Source organism: Gigantopelta aegis, chromosome 9 (assembly GCF_016097555.1).
Source record: "Gigantopelta aegis isolate Gae_Host chromosome 9, Gae_host_genome, whole genome shotgun sequence".
NCBI classification, from domain to species: Eukaryota; Metazoa; Mollusca; class Gastropoda; order Neomphalida; family Peltospiridae; genus Gigantopelta; species Gigantopelta aegis.
Genome location: NC_054707.1, coordinates 75,135,205 through 75,157,963, shown reverse-complemented (window position 1 = coordinate 75,157,963; position 22,759 = coordinate 75,135,205). Strand labels below are relative to the sequence as shown.

Sequence of the window (22,759 nt, the reverse complement as noted above, 5' to 3'; positions counted from 1 at the left end):
GAAATAGCCCAATGGGCTCACTGATGGGGATCGATCTTAAACCGACCGCTCATCAAGCGAATGCTTTGCAACTGGGTTATGTCCCGCCCCTAAATGTATATGGTTTATATGTCTAAAACGCACAAGCTGCAGACCCATTAGACGCAACAGTCTGACCGCACATACGCATCGGATCCAGTGTGTATGAGCCTTTATTATTATTTCGTTAATATATTTCGGGACATGAGTTCGTATACGAAACGTTCGATGATTGGTGATTCACCTTATGACGTCATAATCTTAACTCTATTACAGACCAAATGGATTTGACATTGTTTCTCGTGTGGAGGATTGTGGGATGGGCATTATGCATAACTAGGTCACTGTGTGGTGGTGTAATTTGCACAAATCCAGTTAAGTGATGGGTCATATTTGAAGGTTATTGCTGATTAACGCTATCGACCGAAGTGCTCAATGCTAAATCACAGGTGCGGCTGTTTGGTGAGAATGAGATGACATTAAGAACGACAAAAAACGTTGCTAAATCTGTTTTACGACATTATATTTATTGTGTTCCGAATAATCCGTTATAATGAATATACCATTATAACGACAGTGTTTGTGTGTATATGTGTGCGTTGTGTATGTGTATGTGTGTATGTATGTATGTATGTATGTTTGTATGTATGTATGTATGTATTGATGTATGAATATCTATATAGTGTATGTATGTCGAGGTTGACTGTTACGTACATAGATATTGACGCACTGGTGCAGGGGGTAATTAAATCCATTATGGCCTCACAAGTAGTCCCATGCCGTTGCTGGGACTCGTACCTGTGGCACCGAATCGCCCGCAAATTGCAGACCAACAACGATGCTTTTGAGCTATCCAGACATCCATATGTATGTATGTATTTATGCATGCATGTATATATGTTGCTAGGCGAAAACTCATACGAAATTTCAAATAAAATGTGTTAAACGTTTTACTACAAGGCGATACATGTTCCGCTCTCCTAAAACTTGCGTTCAGTTTTTAAGGTTTGTCGAGGGTATACCTGCTAAAACGCGACTGCTTTATTTACACACCGTCACATGTTTAACACTAAAGCGACATTCCTGAGTTTGCTGCAACTTTTAAGGTGTTATCGACTAACAGAGCCTTTTTAACGATTGTAACTAAAGCTCAAATATATTTTTCTGCATATAATATTAGTGGCTGTATATTAAACGTGGTTCTGATGGTTCTAATATTTTTACTAGGTTAAATTTAATTTTATTTCCTAAAATATTATTTTTTCGTACGTACGAAATTATTTGAAAACAGAATCCAGTTTGGGCTCCTTACAAATATTAAGACGACCAGAAACACCGTGAATGTACAGATATTCTAAACTAGAAAATATATTTAAATGTGTAAGTTTAATCATAGAAATATTTTATTAGTCGAAAACATCTTACAATGCAGCAAACTCAGGAATGTCGCTTTAAGCACCAAAACCAGACGGCAAGCGTCTCGTAACACCACCAATGGACGCAGAACTGAACGCATGCCATACCATACCAACACTGGTCCTATTATTCTGGGTTGAACTGGCACTGGAGTCAAACCCGCCCCTACTTACTTGGGGGATTCCACGCGTCATGAGGAACAATTCCAAAAGTAAATACCAAATTCGTCTTCTGAACTTCTACAACGTGCTTGGGGATGTCAGCCAAGTAAGCGCCATCAAGCAGATAGCCGACCGCAAGAGTGGTAACCGACAATAACCTTGATTTGATATACTGTCTTCGAAATATTCAATTCCTTAGGAGAAATGAACATGGGCATTGATCCTGATTGAAGAAGCATCTGCACCATCTGCAGTTGGCACGGTAACCAACGATTAAATACAGTTTTACTCCATCCAAGTAGTCTGTTCATTGATCGCCACCTCTTCCCGTCCGCATTTTCTTCAATGTTCTTGCCCCTGGTATTTCGTCAGAGGAGGGCCAGTGACCATGTATCACAACGTGGGTGGTAGAGCTTAGCTGACTGATAAAATCAAAATCCCATCAACAACTATACAAGCCAGACAATCCCAAAATCAACCCCGCCTCAGCAAGAAATCCCAAACTTTGAATTCTGGAGGTAGCATTTTAGTTCCTGGTCTAGACATATTGTTTTTCAACAAATATTAAACCAGGGACATAATAAAGAGATCATACTTGTCAGAAATCAAAACTAACTTTTCTCTAAGAAATAATTTTAATTATATGTATCATATGCAATGAATACTATTAAAGGAGGTAACATTTTAGTTTCTGGTCTAGACATATATTTTCCACAACTGTTATATTAAACCAAGGATATTATGAAGAAAATTTACTTCACAGAAATTAAATCTAAATTTGCCCTAGAATATAAGATACAACTTTAATTATATTTATCTTATGCAATAAATACTATTAAAGGAATAGTGAGAGAAAAAAGAAATAAAATAAAATAATCACCTATAAAAATATACGATTAATTTCTATTCATACAGACAGACACACAAGGAGTCATCTGCTGCTCAAAATGTGCTAATGACAACATTCCCAATGTGCAGTTTGTCCAATTTATACATCACCGTACACAAAGAACACTCATGAAAACTGGGTATCACTGAAGCCTTATGAACCGTAAGCCTTGTTTTATATAATATATTGGGCGAATTTAAGAAGCCTGTTTTTGCTAAACGCAGCTGCTTAAGTATTGTAACTGTAAACTTAAACAGGTTTTGTAAATTCGGCTCATTGTGTTGCCATGAGATGTACATCACTGATGCAACTCGTGATTTGTAAAACTATTTGCTTACTATATATTTCAACATCAGACGTTGGTCCTTAGAACCACTGTAACAAAATATATAACATTCAAGAAAGGTAGCGTGATGGCCAAATGATATGGCTTTCAAATTATTGAACGTTCGAATTATTAATCTAATGAAATCATTGACCCATGTAATAATGTCGGTCCCTGGATCAATAACGAGCTTATCTCATACTGTTTACAGCGATACGGATATGGCGATATGTGTATGGCGATAGAGATGCCGCATGAAAATTAACATAAAGCAACACGATTGCATAACGAACTGAACAAAATCTGAACGACAAAACCATAATACATGGTCATGGCCGTATCTCTGCTCAATGCAGTCACATGGGCATTTAGCAAAAATAGTGGATGATTCCATGAATCTCTAATGCCTCGTCTACAGGAGGGAAGCCACTGTTGGGGAGATCCTTTACTGGAGATTTTATCCGTCTTGCATTGTCACAGAGGACTGCCACTCCCTGGCTGGTTAACTAAATCAAAACTAGCACCGGTCTGAGCTTATTAGAATAAGGACAGCTGTGATGACATGCACTCATGAAACACGGTTATAACAGTGGTGATATTAGGTGTTCGCGAAAGCTGAGCATATCCTGCTCTACGGTGGCACCCGTCATGAACAAGCAACAACTATGCCCACCACATTATGTCACACCAAAGTTAAAGCTTGTTTTGTTTAATGACACCACTGGAGCACATTGATTTATTAATCATCGGCTATTGGATGTCAAACATTTAGTCATAGAGAGGAAGCCCGCTATATTTTTTCCATTAGTAGCAAGGGATCTGTTATATGCACCATCCCACAGACAGGATAGTACATACCACGACCTTTAATATACCAGTCGCGGTGCACTGTCTGGAACGAGAAATAGCCCAATGGGCCCACTGGGAGATTGATCCCAGACCGACCACGCACCAAGCGAGCACTTTACCACTGGGCTACATCCCGCCCCTATGCCACACCAGTGCTAGACCCTAGCTTATTTTCTTTATTAATTTCATGAAAGAAACTAACCATCGACAGGTATCCCAAGTAATACTCTCATAAATCTAGCTGGGTGTTCATTGATCAATTGCCTGTCCGAAAACATTAACAAAAAATCCTCCTTTTTGCACTGATTTTTGTACTGCATGTAATGAGTTTGGTGTCATTTCGTGATTTAGCAAGAGAACGTAAAAGATTCGAACCATTTAATTAGATTAGTCTGCCTGAAACTGTCACTGCGTAACAACTAGCCGCCCAATAGCCGTAATTGGCGACTCCAGAACATGCGCAGAGACGTCCTTAATTCTATTTCCGATATTGTAGCTGGTGATGATGTAGACGCGCATGTGCAGAGACCGTTGGATTGCTCATGTTACCTAATAAAGCTAATTTGTATAGCCACCAGTATCTAAGGTTGTTAACAGGTCTCGGTGGCGCAGTGGTTAAGCCATCAGACTATAGGTACCGGCTCCCACCCATAGCGAGTTCTTAAGGGCTCAATGGGTAGGTGTTAGGCCACTACACCCTCTTCTCTCTCACTAACCAACTAACAACTAACCCACTGTCCTGGACAGACAGCCCAGATAGCTGAGGTGTGTGCCCAAGCGTGCTTGAACCTCAATTGGATATAAGCACGAAACTAAGTTGAAATGAAATAAAGTTGTTACCCGATTGACCATAAGTTCCGCGGGTGCTCGGTACTAACTTAAAACCAGGGTGAGTTTTAGCGGCTCATTGGACACCTTCTTCTCTGTCGCTAACCAGTGCTAAAACATTAATCATTAACTCACATCCGGGGTAGACTGTCAAGATACCTGAAGTGTGCTTGAAACTTTAGTACATGTAACCACGAACATTAATTTGAATTTAAAAAAAAAATCATATCACAAAATTACACTTGAGTTCATTTCCAAAACACAATATACGTAATTTTGCAAATTTAGCAGTGAAGGTATACTGCTGTTAGTTCAATTCGGCAATGTGACAATAGTTTCCGTCATAACGCGATCTATGCCAAGTTATCTGGAGTTTCCGTCACAACGCGATCTATGCCAAGTGAGCTGGACTTTCCGTGATAACGCGATCTATGCCAACTGAGCTGGAGTTTCCGTGATAACGCGATCTATGCCAAATGAGCTGGAGTTTCCGTCATAACGCGATCTATGCCAACTGAGGAGGATCTTAAACCTGTGCTTCGTGTGATATACACTACGTCATGATGCAGCAAAATCATGTCTTTCTCAAAGTGACGTATATGAATATATCGCGCTTTTGAAAATGAGCTCTTCATTTGAAGATTAGTGGCAGTATGTGACGAATGCAAAGCGCAGAGACGTTAACTTGCGAGTGGGGTTAGCTTATAATGATAGCGATACGCAGACAGTGTTTCAGCTTCCGGTCTTAGCCAAAACAAGGACAAGTTCATTAATACCCACAATACCACAGGTGAAGTATGTTATCAGCATATCAGGGGCGGACCCAGAAAATATTTTAGGGAGGAGACCAAGAGCAAAAGGGCACATGGAGAAACTACCTGAAAAGGGCACCTCAATGAAAATTGTTAATACATTTTTCAAAAAGGGGCACTATAAGTTTTTAGGGGGAGGGACAGGTCCCCCTGCTTCCCTCCCTTGAGTCCGCCCATGCATATCACAAATCTAGGATCATAAGCACAGTTAATGTTTTAACCAGGCTTACTTAATAATGGTGCAGAATATACAGGTAATTATAATTTTAATGAAACAGTCCCAATTTCAGCCAGCTAACGTTTCGCTAACGTTCGCGAACTATTTAATTGGTTGCCGATGTGACCATTTGGTTTAACGAGAAGCGCATGAACAAGCCTAGTGGACGTTCTCCTGCTCGGTCCGGCTGAACTCTGTCCAGGTACCATCGTAGAGATAGGGCTTATCCCACTTCCGGTATTATATAATAAACATACCACTGCATAAACCAAACACCAAATATATCTTTCAGTGTGTTTCTTTTAATTTTGAAGTATACTTTTGCTTAATCAAGTGTCGTTAACCTGGCAAATCGACAGTAATTTTTGAATCCATTATACAGATCAGCAAATATTTGAATAAAGTTCGATTTACTCCTTAACTTACGTATACGTATGATTTTAAAATGTGTTAACGTTATGCTTTCTTACACAAACAAATAAACGCTCCACCAAATAAATAAATAAAAACAACAACAACAACAACAACAACAATAATAATAATAATAATAACGAAAAACAAATCAACATCCTGATCAAACTGCATGGTGCAGCATCCATCATAAGCTAAGACCAAGTTTTTGCGTATAATTTAATAAAACATATTGAATAATGATGAAATTAACTTGCACATCCGTTTAGTAACTGGTGTATGTCATCGATAAACCGCCAGAGGGAGTCTTCGACCACTTTAAAAAGCTTTTGTCACTCACTTTAACACCCAGATAACAGGAAAGAAGTTGTAAAACATGTTATTAAATCAATATAATGAAGTGCATTGCACATCTCCCGAGTAAAAGCTGCATATTATCCACACCAATCCATAATGGTCCATTATAGTTCCAAGCGGTGGCATATTCTTGCCAGAAGGTTGAAAATTATACATTTATTATTTTTGCAAGAAATGATGAAAATCATAGTGTTTTCAGACATGTTATTGTCAAGCCTGAACGATTATTTTTATATACAAGGCCACAGAATCTGAAGTATCGAATATATGCGAGAGTGTGTACACGCATATCATGTTCTGTAAAGTTATATAGTGTTGAATCCAACTGAAAACCCCTATAAAACCGCGCTTCAAAAGAAGCACATTTATGGAAGGTGCTAAAAGTAGTTTAGTATCAACAGTTTATCTTTGCTGAAAGTATGGGTTAAAGAATGCCATAGAAAATTTAATTGAACGACGGAGAGACGTAAATTGTTTTATAGCCACAAACCATAAAGTAAAATACAAATTGGTATGACTTGAATTCATAATGTTTTGCTCAAAGTTTGATTTGTTTAACGACATCACCAGAGCACAATGATTTATTAATCATCGGCTATTGGATATAAACGTTTGGTAATTCAGACATTTAGTCTTAGAGAGGAAACCCGCTACATGTTTTCATTAGTAGCATCGTCCCACAGACGGTATAGCACATACCACTGCCTTTGGTTTCTCAGTCGTGGTGCAATAGCTTTTTTGCTCAAGAGCTATGCCTAAAAACCTATTCGGGTGGCCCTCCGTCTAACAGTGCGATTATACGAGGAATAGCCTTCAAATATTTATCTTTATAAGGTGTTGCTGAACGGAATTAATTAGCCCGTGTGAAAAGATTCCATAATTAATCAAATGAATTATAATAGTTAGGATAGATAGGTAGATAGATAGATAGGATTATATTCTCTGTTTTATTATCATCATAAAACAATTAATGTTATTTTGCTTGTTATATACCACTGTACTGCGAAGGTTAGAATGGCGAATGCAGCGGAGCTTTCGATCTGAACAGGATAAATCCGATATATTAAGACAGTAACCAGTTATTTCCTGTATCCTGCAATGCTACAGGAATAGTAGAAAAACCATTATTTATTCTATTTTTGTGTACGCAAATAGAGTATCGTCAACCTAGCAAGGCCTTTGCCGCATGACGTCATACAAGATACACGACGCCCTTCGTTGTAAGACACTAGCTATATTCTTTCATATTCAAAAAGCGTTTCTGAACTCTAATTCATAAATAAATATATAATATTTGTATTGTTGTCGCAATTACTGTACTTACACAAATTATTTAAAGAGTGTGTTTATTGAAAATCTACTCTGAAATACTCGAGTCGAGTCGGGCTTATGTCACGTGACCTATATGTCAGTGTATCAGTGACCAAAAATATCTAGTCATCATCTTGCCAATGTATACAGTGATTGCGGGATATATATATATATATGTGTGTGTGTGTGTGTGTGTGTGTGTGTGTGTGTGTGTGTGTGTGCGCGAGGGTTGGATGAAACGTTTTAAGCCTAAATATGCTGCACTTTTGGAATGAGTTTGTTTACTAGTTATTTTTCAACGTAGTCCCCTTGACGGTCCACACATTTCTGCCAGCGGTGCAGCAGCGCCTGGATCCCTGATTTGTAATAGATTTCCTCTTGCTCTTCAAAGAAGTCTTCAACGGCATGAAAATGCTTGCCAGCTAAGTGTTTCTTCATGTTTGGGAAGAGATGGAAGTCCGAGGGCGTCAGATCAGGGGAGTATGGCGGATCTTGAATGAGGCCGAAGCCACAGTTATGAACAGTAGCCATTGCATGGCAATGCCGGACTTGTGAGAAGGGACGTTGTCCTGGTGGAACAAGACACCTTTTGTCAACTTCTCTGGTAGTTTCCTCTTGATAGCTTCACGCAGCTGCCTTAGCAAGTTGGCATAGTACTTCCCATTGATGGCCTGGACCTTTGGAAGGTAGTCCACAAAAACAACCCCCTTGGCGTTTAAAAATCTGATGCCATCACCTTTCCAGCAGTTGAAACGACCATTGCCTTCTTAGGAGGAGATGACGCCGGGTGTTTCCACGACACGAACTGTTTATTGGTATCTGGTTCAAAGTGATGGACCCAACACTCATCTTCAGTCAAATAACGTTCAACGAAATCAGCCGGATCTGCTTCAACAAGCGTAAAGTGTTCCATAGACATGGTCAGTCTGGTGCACTTTTGATCAGGGTTCAAAAGGCGTGGTACCCATCGAGCAGAAACCTTTGACATTCCATATTCTTTGGTTAGAATGTTCTCGACTCGCTCATGGTAAATACCAATGGCAGCAGCTATGAAGCGAATAGTCAATCGTCTATCATCCATCACCATTTGGTGCACAAGATCAATGTTTTTCTGTGTGGAGGCAGCTCAACGCCTTCATCTTCAACGCCTTTAATCCCCCTCTTGAATTCCGCTGCCCATCTTTTTACAGTGGCAAATGAGGGAGCACTATCTCCTAATGTACCAGCCATATCGGCATGGATTTGCGTTGAAGTTAATTCTTTCAAATTCAGATACTTGATGACGGCCTGGTACTCAGTTTTCTACATTTTCACAAAAAGTTGATACCTATGACCTTCAAAGTCCTGCTGTAGTCAGCAAAAATGTTGTGAATTTGAAAAAAACAGCTAGTTAGTCATCAGAAGAGCTGAATTATTTGTCTACCAAGCTTCATCGCATGTATGTTTTGAAACAAATCAAATGTGCAAAATGTTCTCCAAAAGTAAAAACCCCAAAAAAACCGGAGAAAAATAGTGATACTTTAACTGATATAAAGTGAATACGTGACAAACTGTAAATAAAGCGACACGACAGCTAAAGAATCCTGAATGTTTTTTTTGTCTATCACGTCAGTCGATTTATCGGTATTACAGAGCGCTACTGGATTCTTCAAATCGGAACCTCGGCAGGACGCCACTTAGAAAAACGAAGGTTAATGCGTTCCACTCTACATAAAGAAAAAACCGCATCAATCTGAAACTGTTAAAAAGCAAGAGTCACGTAACCAGACACAAAAAGTATGTTTAAACTAAGCGAATACAGGAAGATTTCAGCATGGAATCGACAAAATAAACCTCACACGTCACGCAACCGCCCAACACGCGCAAACACAATGGCCGACTTTACCATGTCTGTTTTTCTGAATCGCATGTGTTTAACCATTGCAATTGTATGTGGTTACACGCGAATAAGACTAAACCGGGCTTTGTAAATTCCGCCCAATTTGTGGTTAGCTGTAAAGGCACCTACTCTATTTAATTTATTTGGTAGTGTAACATCTTTAGGCCAATACGGCTATTTTACTGCTGATTGCACAATACTTACAACGTCTTTCTAACTTAAATGATATATAAACTGACGATCAAAAGAAAATATACCAATTATTTTTATTATAAATAAACACAATACACGTTCATGGAAGGTTAGATAGGTTCTAGTATTGTTCGTTATAATGCAATCAAGGACGAATAGTTGCACATTGCTGCATTTGAGCGATGCCGCACGTGCAAAATGAGTTCATTCATAAAATTTTTACTGCACAAGAAACATGATGCTCGTGCACATAAGGGTATAAAAAAGGGTGCCATTGCTTAGAACATGCCTCAGTCAACAGTAAAACACCAGAGAACATGGCAAGGCTAACTGTTGAAGAAAGAGAGCTATTGGTATGGTGCAGGTGGGTGCGAGTTATGCCCATGTGGCAAGAATCCTGAATTGCGCAAAATTGACGATCACCAGGTTAATACAGCCTTACAGGGTAACTGGCAGGACTGCAGACAGACCACGAAGTGGTAGACCCCGCGTCACAACAGCCAACGAGGACCGCCATCTCCGCATCTTACACTTACGTAACAGATTCCTCACTGTGACGTCATCTGCAGCGACTGGCCTTGGACATGTCATCAGTCGTCACACTATACGTCGTCGACTACGACAGCATGGTATCAGGGCCTATCGACCATTCAGGGGGATGACATTGACGAGGCAACATCGACTTCGATGTTTACGTTGGGCACGTCAATTTCAACGTTGGCAACATCGGAACTGGCAACGTGTACTCTTTTCTGATGAGATCAGGTTCCAGTTATTCAGAGCTGATGGAAGGACTCGGGTATACCGACGTGCAGGACAGAGAACAGCTCCGTGCTGTGTTCAGGAGACTGAACCGTTTGGTGGTGGATCTGTGATGGTTTGGGGCGGTATATGTGGCCAACAGCGGACAGACCTTATTGTTATTGACGGAAATCTTAACGCACACCGTTACATCAACCAGATTTTACGTCCCGTCCTGTTACCGTTCTTGCAACACCATCCTAGACTCTTGTTTCAACAGGACAATGCCAGACCTCACACTGCTCGTGTGGTGCAACAGTTCTTCGCCGCAAACAACGTCAATGTTTTGCCTGACCTGTCACCGATAGAACATTTGTGGGCTCATCTTGGCCAGCGAATTCGACGTCGTCCTAACCCTCCAATGAACAGGGATCAGTTGGTACAGGCACTGAGGCAGGAGTGGAGGGCAATACCTGATGTCGTCATTAGGCGCTTAACAAACTCTGTCCGATGTTGGGTCCATGCTTGCATACTTGCACATGGTGGACATACACGCTATTGAAACATGTTCTTTGTGGTCAAATTTATTCACCTTTGTTATGAGTGGTCCTTTATGAAATCGCACATTTCACCCCTAGTGCTGTTGTACTCTGTGATATTATCATTTTATGGGTTTTATTGAGTATACTCGTGTTTATTTATCGCCAAATTATTATACTTTCAAAATATAACATTTGCATCAACTTGTATTTTGTGTTGTTTTTAATACTTTGAAAAAATAATTGGTATACTTTCTTTTGATCGTCAGCTTATATATATATATATATATATATATATATATATATATATTGGGGGCAAATCCAATATATATTTCTGGTTGCCCTGTTTGTATTGGCTCAGTACACACACACGTACATGCACACACACACACACACACACACACACACGCACACGCGCGCGCGCGCACGCACGCACGCACGCGCACACACACCACGCACGCATGCGTGTACACATTTTGTTCATTTCTGTGTGGAATAACTCTTTGCAAACTACAAAATGTACTTGAGGGAAATATCCATCTCTACTATACATCTTAGCTGTGCGCTTCTGTCATATTAAATACATTTCTATAAAAACTTATTTACGCACGGTATTCTTTTGTAGCAGCCCAAAATGTCAGTCAAAACTGTTATTTTACTTAGCCTGTCTTGGGACATCTTGGGCAGTTGGGACATTTTGGGCTGTTAAAGTCCTTTTTATATATCATTCATCAAGCGCTTTTAGGGTAGAATGTCAGTACAAATAAACAAAACACATTATACCATTTGCTAATTGAGCAATGAAATAACATAAGCATGAACAAGACCCAGATTCTAAATGTTGAACAGAAAAACCAACGATGGCAATACGAATACAAAAAACCCACACTAAAACACGGACAACATCATAAAAATTAATAAGTGGATTAAAAATAGAAGGCGAAAAAGGAGAAGAGGAAGAAAAATCAAGAGAACGTGAAATTACAAACCCCTTCCCCCAAAAGTCCACCAAAAACACTCCCTAAGAAAAAAACCCGACAAACAAAACCCCCAAACCCCCAAACAAATACTAATAATAATAAAAAAAAATACACAAAAACCCCCAAAAAAACATGAAGAAGCAACACCCCAAAAAACAACAATAAAAAATAACAAAATAAAACCACCAACAAAATAAAACAAAACAAACAGTAAGAAGCAAACATGATAAAGAAGATAAAAAAGGAGAAAAATATATATCACCATAATCAACAACAACAACAACAATGACAAAAACAACGAGAACAAGAGGAAAGCTGTTCCATCCAAAAAGATTCCCAATTTAAGACTGCACTAGATTGAATCTCAATTCTTTAACCGGGCCGCTAAGGATCGCGAGCCGTGACGTGCTAAGCTCACCTGGAACATGTGCCACCACTTGGAGATCTGCGATATGGGCCCGGTGACCTTGAAACAGGCGTCTCCGAACAGAATCACCTTGGTGGAGTTCCGGTCATCCATCATGTCGAAGAAAACCCGCGTCGCCATCGCCATGTCACACTGAAATCATACAGTTATCACATTATAGTCTCTGGTTAGTTTGATTGATTTATTTATGTTTGTATTTTAATAAATTAAAAAATCAGTTGCCATGTATTGTGATTGCTGGGATGGTTTCAATATCACCCTAAAATCATATAGTTCTCATACCATAGTCTCTGTCTGTTTATTTTTATTTATTTATTTTATTATATTCTCTGATTATGTATTTATTTTATTTATTTACTTATTTACATGATTTATTTTTAAATATTCTAATTATGGCATAAAGTATGTTGAACTGAACTATTCCATGAAATGCTGATACCAAAATGGAAATGTAGTAAAAGGTTAAAAACAGAACATATAAGTAGGTATGAATATGACGACGACAATAATGACGATGTTGTTGTTGATGATGATGCTGGTGATGATAAGGCTGACAATGCTGCCCATAATGACAAGTACTTTAAATATGCCATAAAACTATGTTATTATTTGATAAATTAACGCCTCTTTATATTTACATGACTAAAATTAGGTTTATTGAACTTAATTAAAATCTGACATATTAAAAATGATTTCACAATGGAAGTCGTTTACACAAGTTCAAAGTCTTAGATGAGTAAAAAACTATAAAAAAAAACCCCAACAAAAATCACTACCGGAAAACAAAATTCAGTTTCATACGTTGGACCTTGGCATAGGAATGGGCTGTAGACAGTGGTCTGCTATCGTCAGACCACATATCCACGTCGACTAATAAAGAAGTATAAACACTTGTTCTGAATACGTTCCTTTCAATAGTAAGTCTATTTTACACATTAAATGGAACGTTTTACTAGAATAATATATTCTGTTCGGTACAGTTGTTCTTTCTTTTCAAATCTGTGTGTAATATGATTAATAATGAGGTAATTTCTGGTTACAGTACTCTCTATTTCTCTCTATGCTATGTGTGTGTGGTTTTCTCTCTCTATGTGTTTCTCTCTCTCTCTCTATGTGTTTCTCTCTCTCTCTCTATCTCTCTCTCTCTCTCTCTCTCTCTCTCTCTCTCTCTCTCTCTCTCTATGTGTGTCTCTCTCTCTCTCTCTCTCACACACACACACACACACACACACACACACACATACATACATCATACACACACGCGCGCGCGCGCGCACACACACACACACACACACACACACATCTTCCAGCAACCGTGCGGCCCGGCCCACAACAGACGAACGTAAACCTTTACCACTTGCAGGCAGGTGTCAATTGGTTGATTTGATTTTGACGCTCAGACTGAACGTTTCCTTTGGCTCGTTGAACAGCACGTGACCTAGTGTCGTCTGGCTAAATCTCGGCGCGCGACCCAAAAGTCGTCTGCTAATGTTCCGAGAGATTTTTCATCCAATTTGTGGGGGAAGACCCCACACTACTGAACCAAATGAAACCATACAATCGAATTGCTTTCTTTTAAAGCTATTTCTGTTGGGATGTCTGACTCTTAATATGACGCTGACTTGCTGTCAATAATTTCATATTATCAGACGAAAAGAAATCAGCCGAAATGATACAGTAGTAGTGCTAAATTAAATCAGTGTTAGATGAAAGAGACAAGTTTGATAAGGAGTATGAGTACTTTAGGATCAATGTAGGATAAACAGTACACACACCATACAGTGCCTTACTTACCGGCATCGGAATGACAAAATTGTTACCACAGAGACATGAACAATTAATTTTGCAGGGGGGGGGGGGGGGGGGGGGTGTCTAGACTGAATAATGAAGTTTTTTGTTTGTTTGTGGGGTTTTTTGTTTTGTTTTGATTTTTTTTTTGGGGGGTGGGGGTGGGGGGCTTGTCTTGTTCACCTGAAAAATACATTAAATCCCCCAAATTTTTTTGGGAGCATGCACAAACCCGTCTAGTTAATGTATAAAATACGGTGACTTCGCCCAACACTAAACGAAATCGACCGGTGGCGAGATCGCCCTACTTCTTATTAGATCCTGACCCCTGACCCCCCCCCCCCCCCCGTGCCCAGGCGCCTATAACATAATCCTATCTCTGCACAAAGAGAAGTCAAAGGGACGTTTTGTCAAGGTCATGACTGCTGCTATGAAGCAGTGTCACGTGCATTATCTACAGGCGGACTGCCACTCCTAAGGGCGATACATCCTTTCTGACCTACCTGCAAGAGGACTATCACTCTAAATAGATATGTTTGGAATATGGGCACACTTCAATTCAATGGAATACGTTGGTTTATATTAATTCAAATGAGTAAAATGTATTCTGTATATGGTAGATAATGGGAAAACTTCGCATTGTATCTCCAATGTTGTAATTTCTAAAACGATCCCTCGGTAATTAAGATGATACCACTGTTAGCCATACATTCATCATGTGTCCCGAAAAGCCTCCTGTGCCAGTGACAACGAGGCTATTTTTGTTAATAACGTAAGATATAAGAGGAGCATTGAGACTGTAAACAGATTTCCCTCTTCAGAGAAATACATGCTCTGCCTCCTGAATCAATCAGAAAATACTTCTTTCATCGGTCCCTAAGAGCAATTGCTGAAGAGTCCGTTAATTAGACATTCATCAGATCTGCTCTTGTAGCGGCGAGGACTCACACGGGTTCATTGATACACCGCTCCGTGGCGCAGCTTCTTCGTTCAACAGGCACGTGACGACATGAAACGAAAACCGGTTTCGTCCACGAGTGATGGAAGCGGCGTTGTTGTCCACGGGGCAAGGGATAAACAAACTCGTGTCTGGAAACCGAGAATGGCTGACCGGTGATTGAACATGGCGAGATCACGGACACGTTCTGGACCAAGCATCACGTTCCTCAAAACAATGTTAATAAAGTGACATGCTTTCTGTCAGCATGTATCGGACTTCTCTTCGGGATTGTCCTGCTTGGAGTTTGAGGTTAATCACAAAGGGGGTATTAGTATTTCGTGAATATTCAGTTCCACAATGTTTGTTCGAAGTTACTGCAGGCAATTCTGGAAACATTGCAAGTGAACTCTCGAGTAAAGAAAGGACAGACAAATAGCTCTTTAACGACATTTACCTCAACACATTTTAACATTTTAAGCTTCGGCTAATTATATCTAACATTTGGTTTTATGTCAAGATGTACATAATTAGGTATTTGCGAGACAGAGAGACAGATATATATATATATATATATATATATATATATATATATATATATATAGAGAGAGAGAGAGAGAGAGAGAGAGAGAGAGAGAGAGAGAGAGAGAGAGAGAGAGAGAGAGAGAGAGAGAGAGAGAGAGGGGGGGGGGGGGGAGAGAGAGAGGGGGGGACAGATTCAGATGGGCAAAGGGAAGGAGAGAGGAGGGAGGGAAGGAAGGGGGGAAGGAGGATACCATCTGCATGCAGGCTATTCCTACCATATAACAAAACCCCCACAAAAAACCCCAACAACAACAATAACCGAAAAACATCCTTTATATCAACAAATGGGGAAATAGCCACAGTCATATCCCCAGCTCCAGGAAAAATTATATTAATAACAATCGCACTGTACTTGCATTCATTCATAACAGATGCCACCAGTAGGGCATGATATGGTCAATAGTACGCAGATACCTGATATCATATCCTTATACATTTACTGATATGCACCTTTTGGTCCTATTTACTGTGACACATTACTAGTTTTTATATCATGTAAACGTTTGTCTGTAAAACATAATTATATAGTTAAGACTTTTTGGAGGTAGTACTAAACCAAATAACTTCCGGCTGGGTCAAAGTGCGAGGTGCACCGAACTTTTGATAGAGAAGTGAACACCACAAGTCCTGTGATTGGTTATAAATGTGAGTGTGTGGGTTGTAAAAAATAATAGTTTCATCTGGGTAAAAAAAATTGCAATTTTATTTCATCTAGTACCAATGTGTCAAGTAGCCTTGTGCTTGAAACATGTATGGGGTACCTGTAAAACAAAGTACTCGAATTTTGTGCGAAACTAGGGTAGTCATAGACGCTACCCGTTATCTCAGAAACGAGCAGCTTGACCCCCATTTTTTCTGATTCATTTTAAGTGTAAGGGGTGGTAGTATTTATATCCGTGGCGTTTATGTCGGTTGATACGTTGCAGGTAGGAGTTTTAGCCACATATGTTACCATTGTCGTCTATGGGATTTGATTTGGTAGTATACACCCTATAGCACATATTCAGTGCATAATAAAAAATATTATGATTTTGTCATTTTATTTAATTAAACTATACTGGTTGATAAATTAGCCATCACTCGATCATGCAAGTTCACAATGACCTTGACCTTGACAATAATCTCTGTACATGGCTCTGAATGGAGTTTGAATCAAAGTTAGCACTGAAGAAAAGTTGGTTTTGGCCTATAATTCATACTGTAAAGATTTCAATAATTTCTTTTTACATGGTATTTGACTTGCCATATACAACTGCTCTTAAATATGGTATTATATATAAGCAACCTGAACTAAGATTTTAATAGCAATTTATTTTTATATTAAAAATAGCATGTCCCAATAGTGGGTTAATGTCTTTAGTTTCCATTAACATTGTTAATTTTTTATGTATGAAATTCTGAAAACTCAAATTTGTAAAGAAGTTGATTTTTATTGTCATTTTGACATATTTATAGGGTGCTAAGTTATATTTTAGACAAATTTGTAGTTTTATACAAAATTTAAAGTAAATTTTAAGAAAAAGTTTACCAAAAACATAATTAAATTTGTTGTCACCATTGTGCCTTCTGTTCTTATTTGTACATAACAATAAGGTTGTTAAACATATACTTAGATCTCCAGATAATTTTTTTTTTTTAATAATCACTTAGTTAGCTCTCATGAAAAGCATTTTGAGTTTATACTAGATTCAGAACCAATTTTTTCAGATCTGATTATCTGCCTTGGATTAAGTTGATAATTTATTTTATTGTTAAAGCTGTATTACCTAATGTTACTAGCTAAATAAAATGCTGGATTACAGATTGTGGGAATACATCTAATGTACATATTGTATTCATCCGGATTAGAAAATAATGCAAGAAAATAGATGTTCGGGTAATTTTGTCATTTAAAAATAGTTTTTTTCAGTAATTAATCAAAAATAAATGTGTTAAAGCTGCATGATTATTCCAGATATCATAACTATTAAAACCTCCAACTACAGTAGGCTATAAATAAAATATAGTGAGGAATATTGGTGGCTGCCAATAGTTTTGATGGTTCATTATGAAAATCAGCATGGCCGATGGATTTGAAATTCGCACACCTGGTAACTTGAAGACACCCACACCCAGCATACAGGATTTCCTCCCAACACTAATGTTCAGGACATTAAGTCATTACTTCATACAGGTACAGTCATGTTTGTGTTTCCTTCCTCAGACAGTGTATTTTTTTAATACTGATATTTCTTTGATGTGCCTGTTAAGGTCTTCATAATCTAGGGGTCAATGAAGTGCATGTGTTTTAATGGAATTCTTTAAAGGGGTAGAGGTACTCTGACTATCTTTGTTGTCTCTACATATATACCTGAGTACACACAAATTTTGTTGTTTAATATGACATATTGCATTTGTACAAAACTATATGCAATATATATGCTTTTTGAGGTGTACATTATATTAGGTTGCACTGTAGAAACAACAGTTTCAGTGAGGTTGTTAGTTTATGTCAGAATACACCAGATCCTGGTTGTCATAAAGACACATAGCTGGACACTTTTTGAAAAATGTATGTTATCAGTATAGGCAGTACTAAACCAAATAACTTCCGGCTGGGTCAAAGTGCGAGGTGCACCGAACTTTTGATAGAGAAGTGAACACCACAAGTCCTGTGATTGGTTATAAATGTGAGTGTGTTGGTTGTAAAAAATAATAGTTTCATCTGGGTAAAAAAAATTGCAATTTTATTTCATCTAGTACCAATGTGTCAAGTAGCCTTGTGCTTGAAACATGTATGGGGTACCTGTAAAACAAAGTACTCGAATTTTGTGCGAAACTAGGGTAGTCATAGACGCTACCCGTTATCTCAGAAACGAGCAGCTTGACCCCCATTTTTTTCTGATTCATTTTAAGTGTAAGGGGTGGTAGTATTTATATCCGTGGCGTTTATGTCGGTTGATACGTTGCAGGTAGGAGTTTTAGCCACATATGTTACTATTGTCGTCTATGGGATTTGATTTGGTAGTATACACCCTGGAACGAGTGATATAAAAAACCCTGATTGACGAAAGATCTTCACGATGCTATTTCACAAGCAGTTCTTGTTCACTGGTTAGAAAGTACATTAGCACTTTATTACTACAATAACTACGTTAAGTGTGAGGGACATTGATAGCCACAGACACCGAAAATATGGGTTAACCAGTGTGCTGTGTATACAGAGTCTATTTATATCTGTAACTAGCAGATATGAGAAATACTTTCACCTACGATCACCCATGAGAATATTTCTGTATACAAAAAGGTCTGCATTTATTCCCACACGTACCGCGTCACTTGCAAGACGTGTCAAGAAATTGCTTCACTGAAACCAGCGGCCGAACTAGTCAACGTCTAGAAAAAGATTGGAGTTTGATTTATATGTTCTTACAGCGCCTGCTATGACTTGTGGTGGTCGGCTAAGTGTCATAGACAGACGCACAATGGATCCCTTTCAACAGGAAACAAGATGAAGAATTGAAATTATGCCCAGTTGTACTCGGAGATCGTCGCTGATAATCGTCCGCCTGGCAAGTGGTCCACGGGACTTGAATTGTGTATCTTTTTTCTTTTATGGGAAATTAATTCAGTTGTAGGCTGCAAATCACTTTACTGTGACGGCAACTCGCAGTAAGCGTAATTAAAACTGAACGTGCCCGAGCCGACAGATAGATCGCCATTTTGCTCTTCTCGGAAGGATCTTGATTGAACTGCGAATTGGGGCCGAGTTCTCTGTCAACAGGGTTAGGAAAAACGCTTGGTATGATAGCCTTTGCGCTTCACGTTAAACCGAATAACTATATCGAAACCCAGGCACATTTAAGTTAGGTAAAGTCATAGGTTTTAACGTGCACATTCAGAGCAAGCTGTTGTAGCACACGTCTGTCATGGGCGCAGGTGTCGACTTTCGCCGGCTCCTCTGTCACATTGTTTTGGCGAACGTTTATATTGCCCATTGTGGCTGAATGCAAGCCTGCTGTTGCGCTACATTTAAAGCAAAAACATGAAACACGATTGGTCGATCCTGCCAGACCAGAGAAGGTGCCAATATTAGATTTATGCCTGCTCAACCGAGTACATATATACATCAAATTATTTTGCAGATGAAAAGCGGACCATGTATATGATTTCTTAAGCTAGGAATCGAACCAGTTACCGCTGCAGTGGCAAACATGCGGGTCTGGAAGTAATGTTTAAAAAATCTTTATTTACGTGATATAGTTTTATATATATAAAAATACCGTAGTAGCTAAGAATATTGTCCTGTTGTTATTATTTCTTGGTGTTTATAAATTATGTGATTTTGTATCTTTGACAAGAATATTTCAGGAGAGGGAATGGAGCGGGTTGTAGATCAGTGTACCTGTTATCAACAGTGTCTCGTATACACAGTACATGTAGCGGTTATATATAGTGAACGTCATTGCATATATATATATGTGTGTGTGTGTGTGTGTGTGTGTGTGTGTGTGTGTGTGTGTGTGTGTAAGATCACTACACCGACTCACTGACAACTAACGGTGACAACTATTTATTAATCCACTGTCCTAGGCAAATAACCCGCATAGCTGTGGTGTGTGTCCAGGACAGCGTGTGTGAACCTTAGGTGAATGTAAGCACGAAAATAAATCAATAATGATTTTGACAGGCAAAACAGCAGTCAATGAAGTTTACATCACAGAATGCAAATTACCTAACAAAATCAAATCGCTATGTTCGTATATCTCTTGTATCAAGTGGTCTGTTAAAAAAGTGTGTTGAAGTATCATGTTTTATTTTAAATGGGGTGGGTAGAAAACTGAGAGAAGAAGAAGAAGAAGAGGAAGAGAGAGAGAGACCCGCATGGCTACTCCTATCAATTAGCAACAAGATATATTATAATGCGCTCCTTCCCACGTACATTATAACACATTAGTAGCTGGACATTCAATGTAGATCGATCTTTTGCGACCATCGCATTTGAAGCGAGCAGCCTACCACCGAGCTACATCCAGCCCATTAGAAAGTTGAAATACCGAATTATACCTTTTAGGTAATTGAAAATTCATGACATTGTGCATCACATCAATGGTCTATTACAAATTTATATGTTACGAAATTGAGCCTGGTGGGTAAAGGCCTGCCAGAAAATTGAAACAATATATCACCGTGCCTTGTAGCAAACTGGTAATAGAAAAAATGTGTCCGCTTTGTACCAGATAACCTGCTGTAAAAAAAATGCCGATGGTCAAATGGTCTGCTAGAAAAACAAGAAGAAAAAAAAGAAAAAAAAGAAGAAAATGAAAGTTTATATCATTGAATCATGTACCAATTGGCCCGAAAGAACAAGATCTGGAGCCTAATTGACAAAGCTGTCTTAGACTCTGTTAGACACCAAATCATCCTGTTTGCAAGTATTTTAGCATTGCACTGCAATATCGCAAAGTTACGAGAAGTTAGTGAATTAGGCCACTGCTTCGCAGCCATACACAGAGGCAAATCATCCATCCAGAAGAGCTTTACGTTGAGGAAAACTACATTCCGACAGCGAATGATTTGCCAGCAATTGTTCGTCTTAGACAAACGACAAGTCTTGCCCTCAATGGTGAAGGGGTGACGTTATCGAAACACCGAGCACCTTCGCTTTGACGGACGTGAGACTGCTAACACAATTCACTCGACTTCGTCAGCTGTCAATAAAGTTTTCCCACAATTGCTGGAATGATGCCTTTTCTCGTCTGCTCTTTGTGACTTTCTTTATACTTGAACGCCTGGGATGCAAGGAAAGGGAATTTTTCTTATTTGTCTTCTTGATAAATGGGTGAGTTGTGTAAGTTACTGCACTATAGATCATAGCGCCAAGAGCCGGAATCCAATTACTAGTCTTCATCCCGTGTCACCAGTGTTACACATTTTACGTCCATTTCCTTTCCTCCGGCGTGATGGATTCCTCGCAATTATCTCCCTTCTGTGACACCCAGCTGCAGGGTGTACAATCTTTTTTTTTTATACTCTCTCTCGCAATCACAAGCTGAAAGTTAATCGCCAGAGAAGTTGACAAGTGTGTATAGGAATCTTGACACTAAGAGCGAGTACTAGAGAACAATAATATAAAATCTCATATAAAGTAACCAACTGAGATTGTACTGTAGAATAAACAAATTAACATCTAAAGATGTACACTCTGAAGTTAATTTTAGTATTTTCACAATCAACTACTGCCACTACCTCTCTACTACTACTACTACTACTACTACTACTACTACTACTGCTGCTACTGCTGCTGCTACTACTGCTGTTACTGATACTACTGCTGCTGCTGCTGCTGCTGCTGCTGTTACTACTACTACTACTACTGCTACTACTGTCTCTGCTACTGCTGCTGCTGTTACTAATACATCTAGTACTACTGCTGCTGCTGTTACTACTACTACCACCACCACTACTACTACTACTACTACTACTACTACTACTACTACTACTACTACTACTACTACTACTACTACTACTAGTTCTACTACTACTATTAGTACTATTACTACTAAATGAACTTTTTTCCACAAATAATACAAAAAAGGTTATATTAATTCTGCATATTGCCAGATTCATAATTAAGGAATAGAATAGTATCGCCTGAGATGCACAACAAAACAGTTTTCCAGTAATCAATAAATATAATATACTTTCTGACTTTTCAACAAAGAAACTACACTGTAACAAACCATTAAGTGCAACATGAATCCCACAAATGCATTTCGTTAATGACGTTCTAACAACCACGTCAGCACAAAATATACGGAATTATAAATAAACCAAAACCCGGAGGCCCGGAGCGCCATTAGTGAAAAATAAAATACCTCTTTTTTGTATTTAAATGACAATTGGGTAGAACTCCGCATATTGATCAAGGTAGTTTCCTCCTAGGCCAACCGGATCTGTCGGCGATAACAGCACCAAGCAATTGTATTTCGTCACTGAGGATACAACATGAAGACCCAGACGTCATAATTAGTTAATGAACGTTCGCGAACACGGTGATTTGGTCGTAGAATAGAAGCCCCCCCCCCCCCCCCCCCCCCCCACACACACACACACAG

The 22,759-nt window shown here is 39.0% G+C and overlaps 1 protein-coding gene across 1 annotated transcript in view; it reads right to left on the bottom strand.

Moving 5' to 3' along the window:
* Nucleotides 1-15,298, bottom strand: part of LOC121381756 (gamma-aminobutyric acid type B receptor subunit 2-like) — a 72,433-nt gene extending 57,135 nt beyond the window's left edge. The window contains exons 1-2 of the mRNA XM_041511105.1: nt 15,224-15,298; nt 12,344-12,484 (exon numbers count right to left, since the gene is read on the bottom strand). Coding sequence (XP_041367039.1) covers nt 12,344-12,484; nt 15,224-15,298 — 216 coding nt within the window. The remainder of the gene's footprint in view (nt 1-12,343; nt 12,485-15,223) is intronic.
* Nucleotides 15,299-22,759: the final 7,461 nt, after the last annotated feature.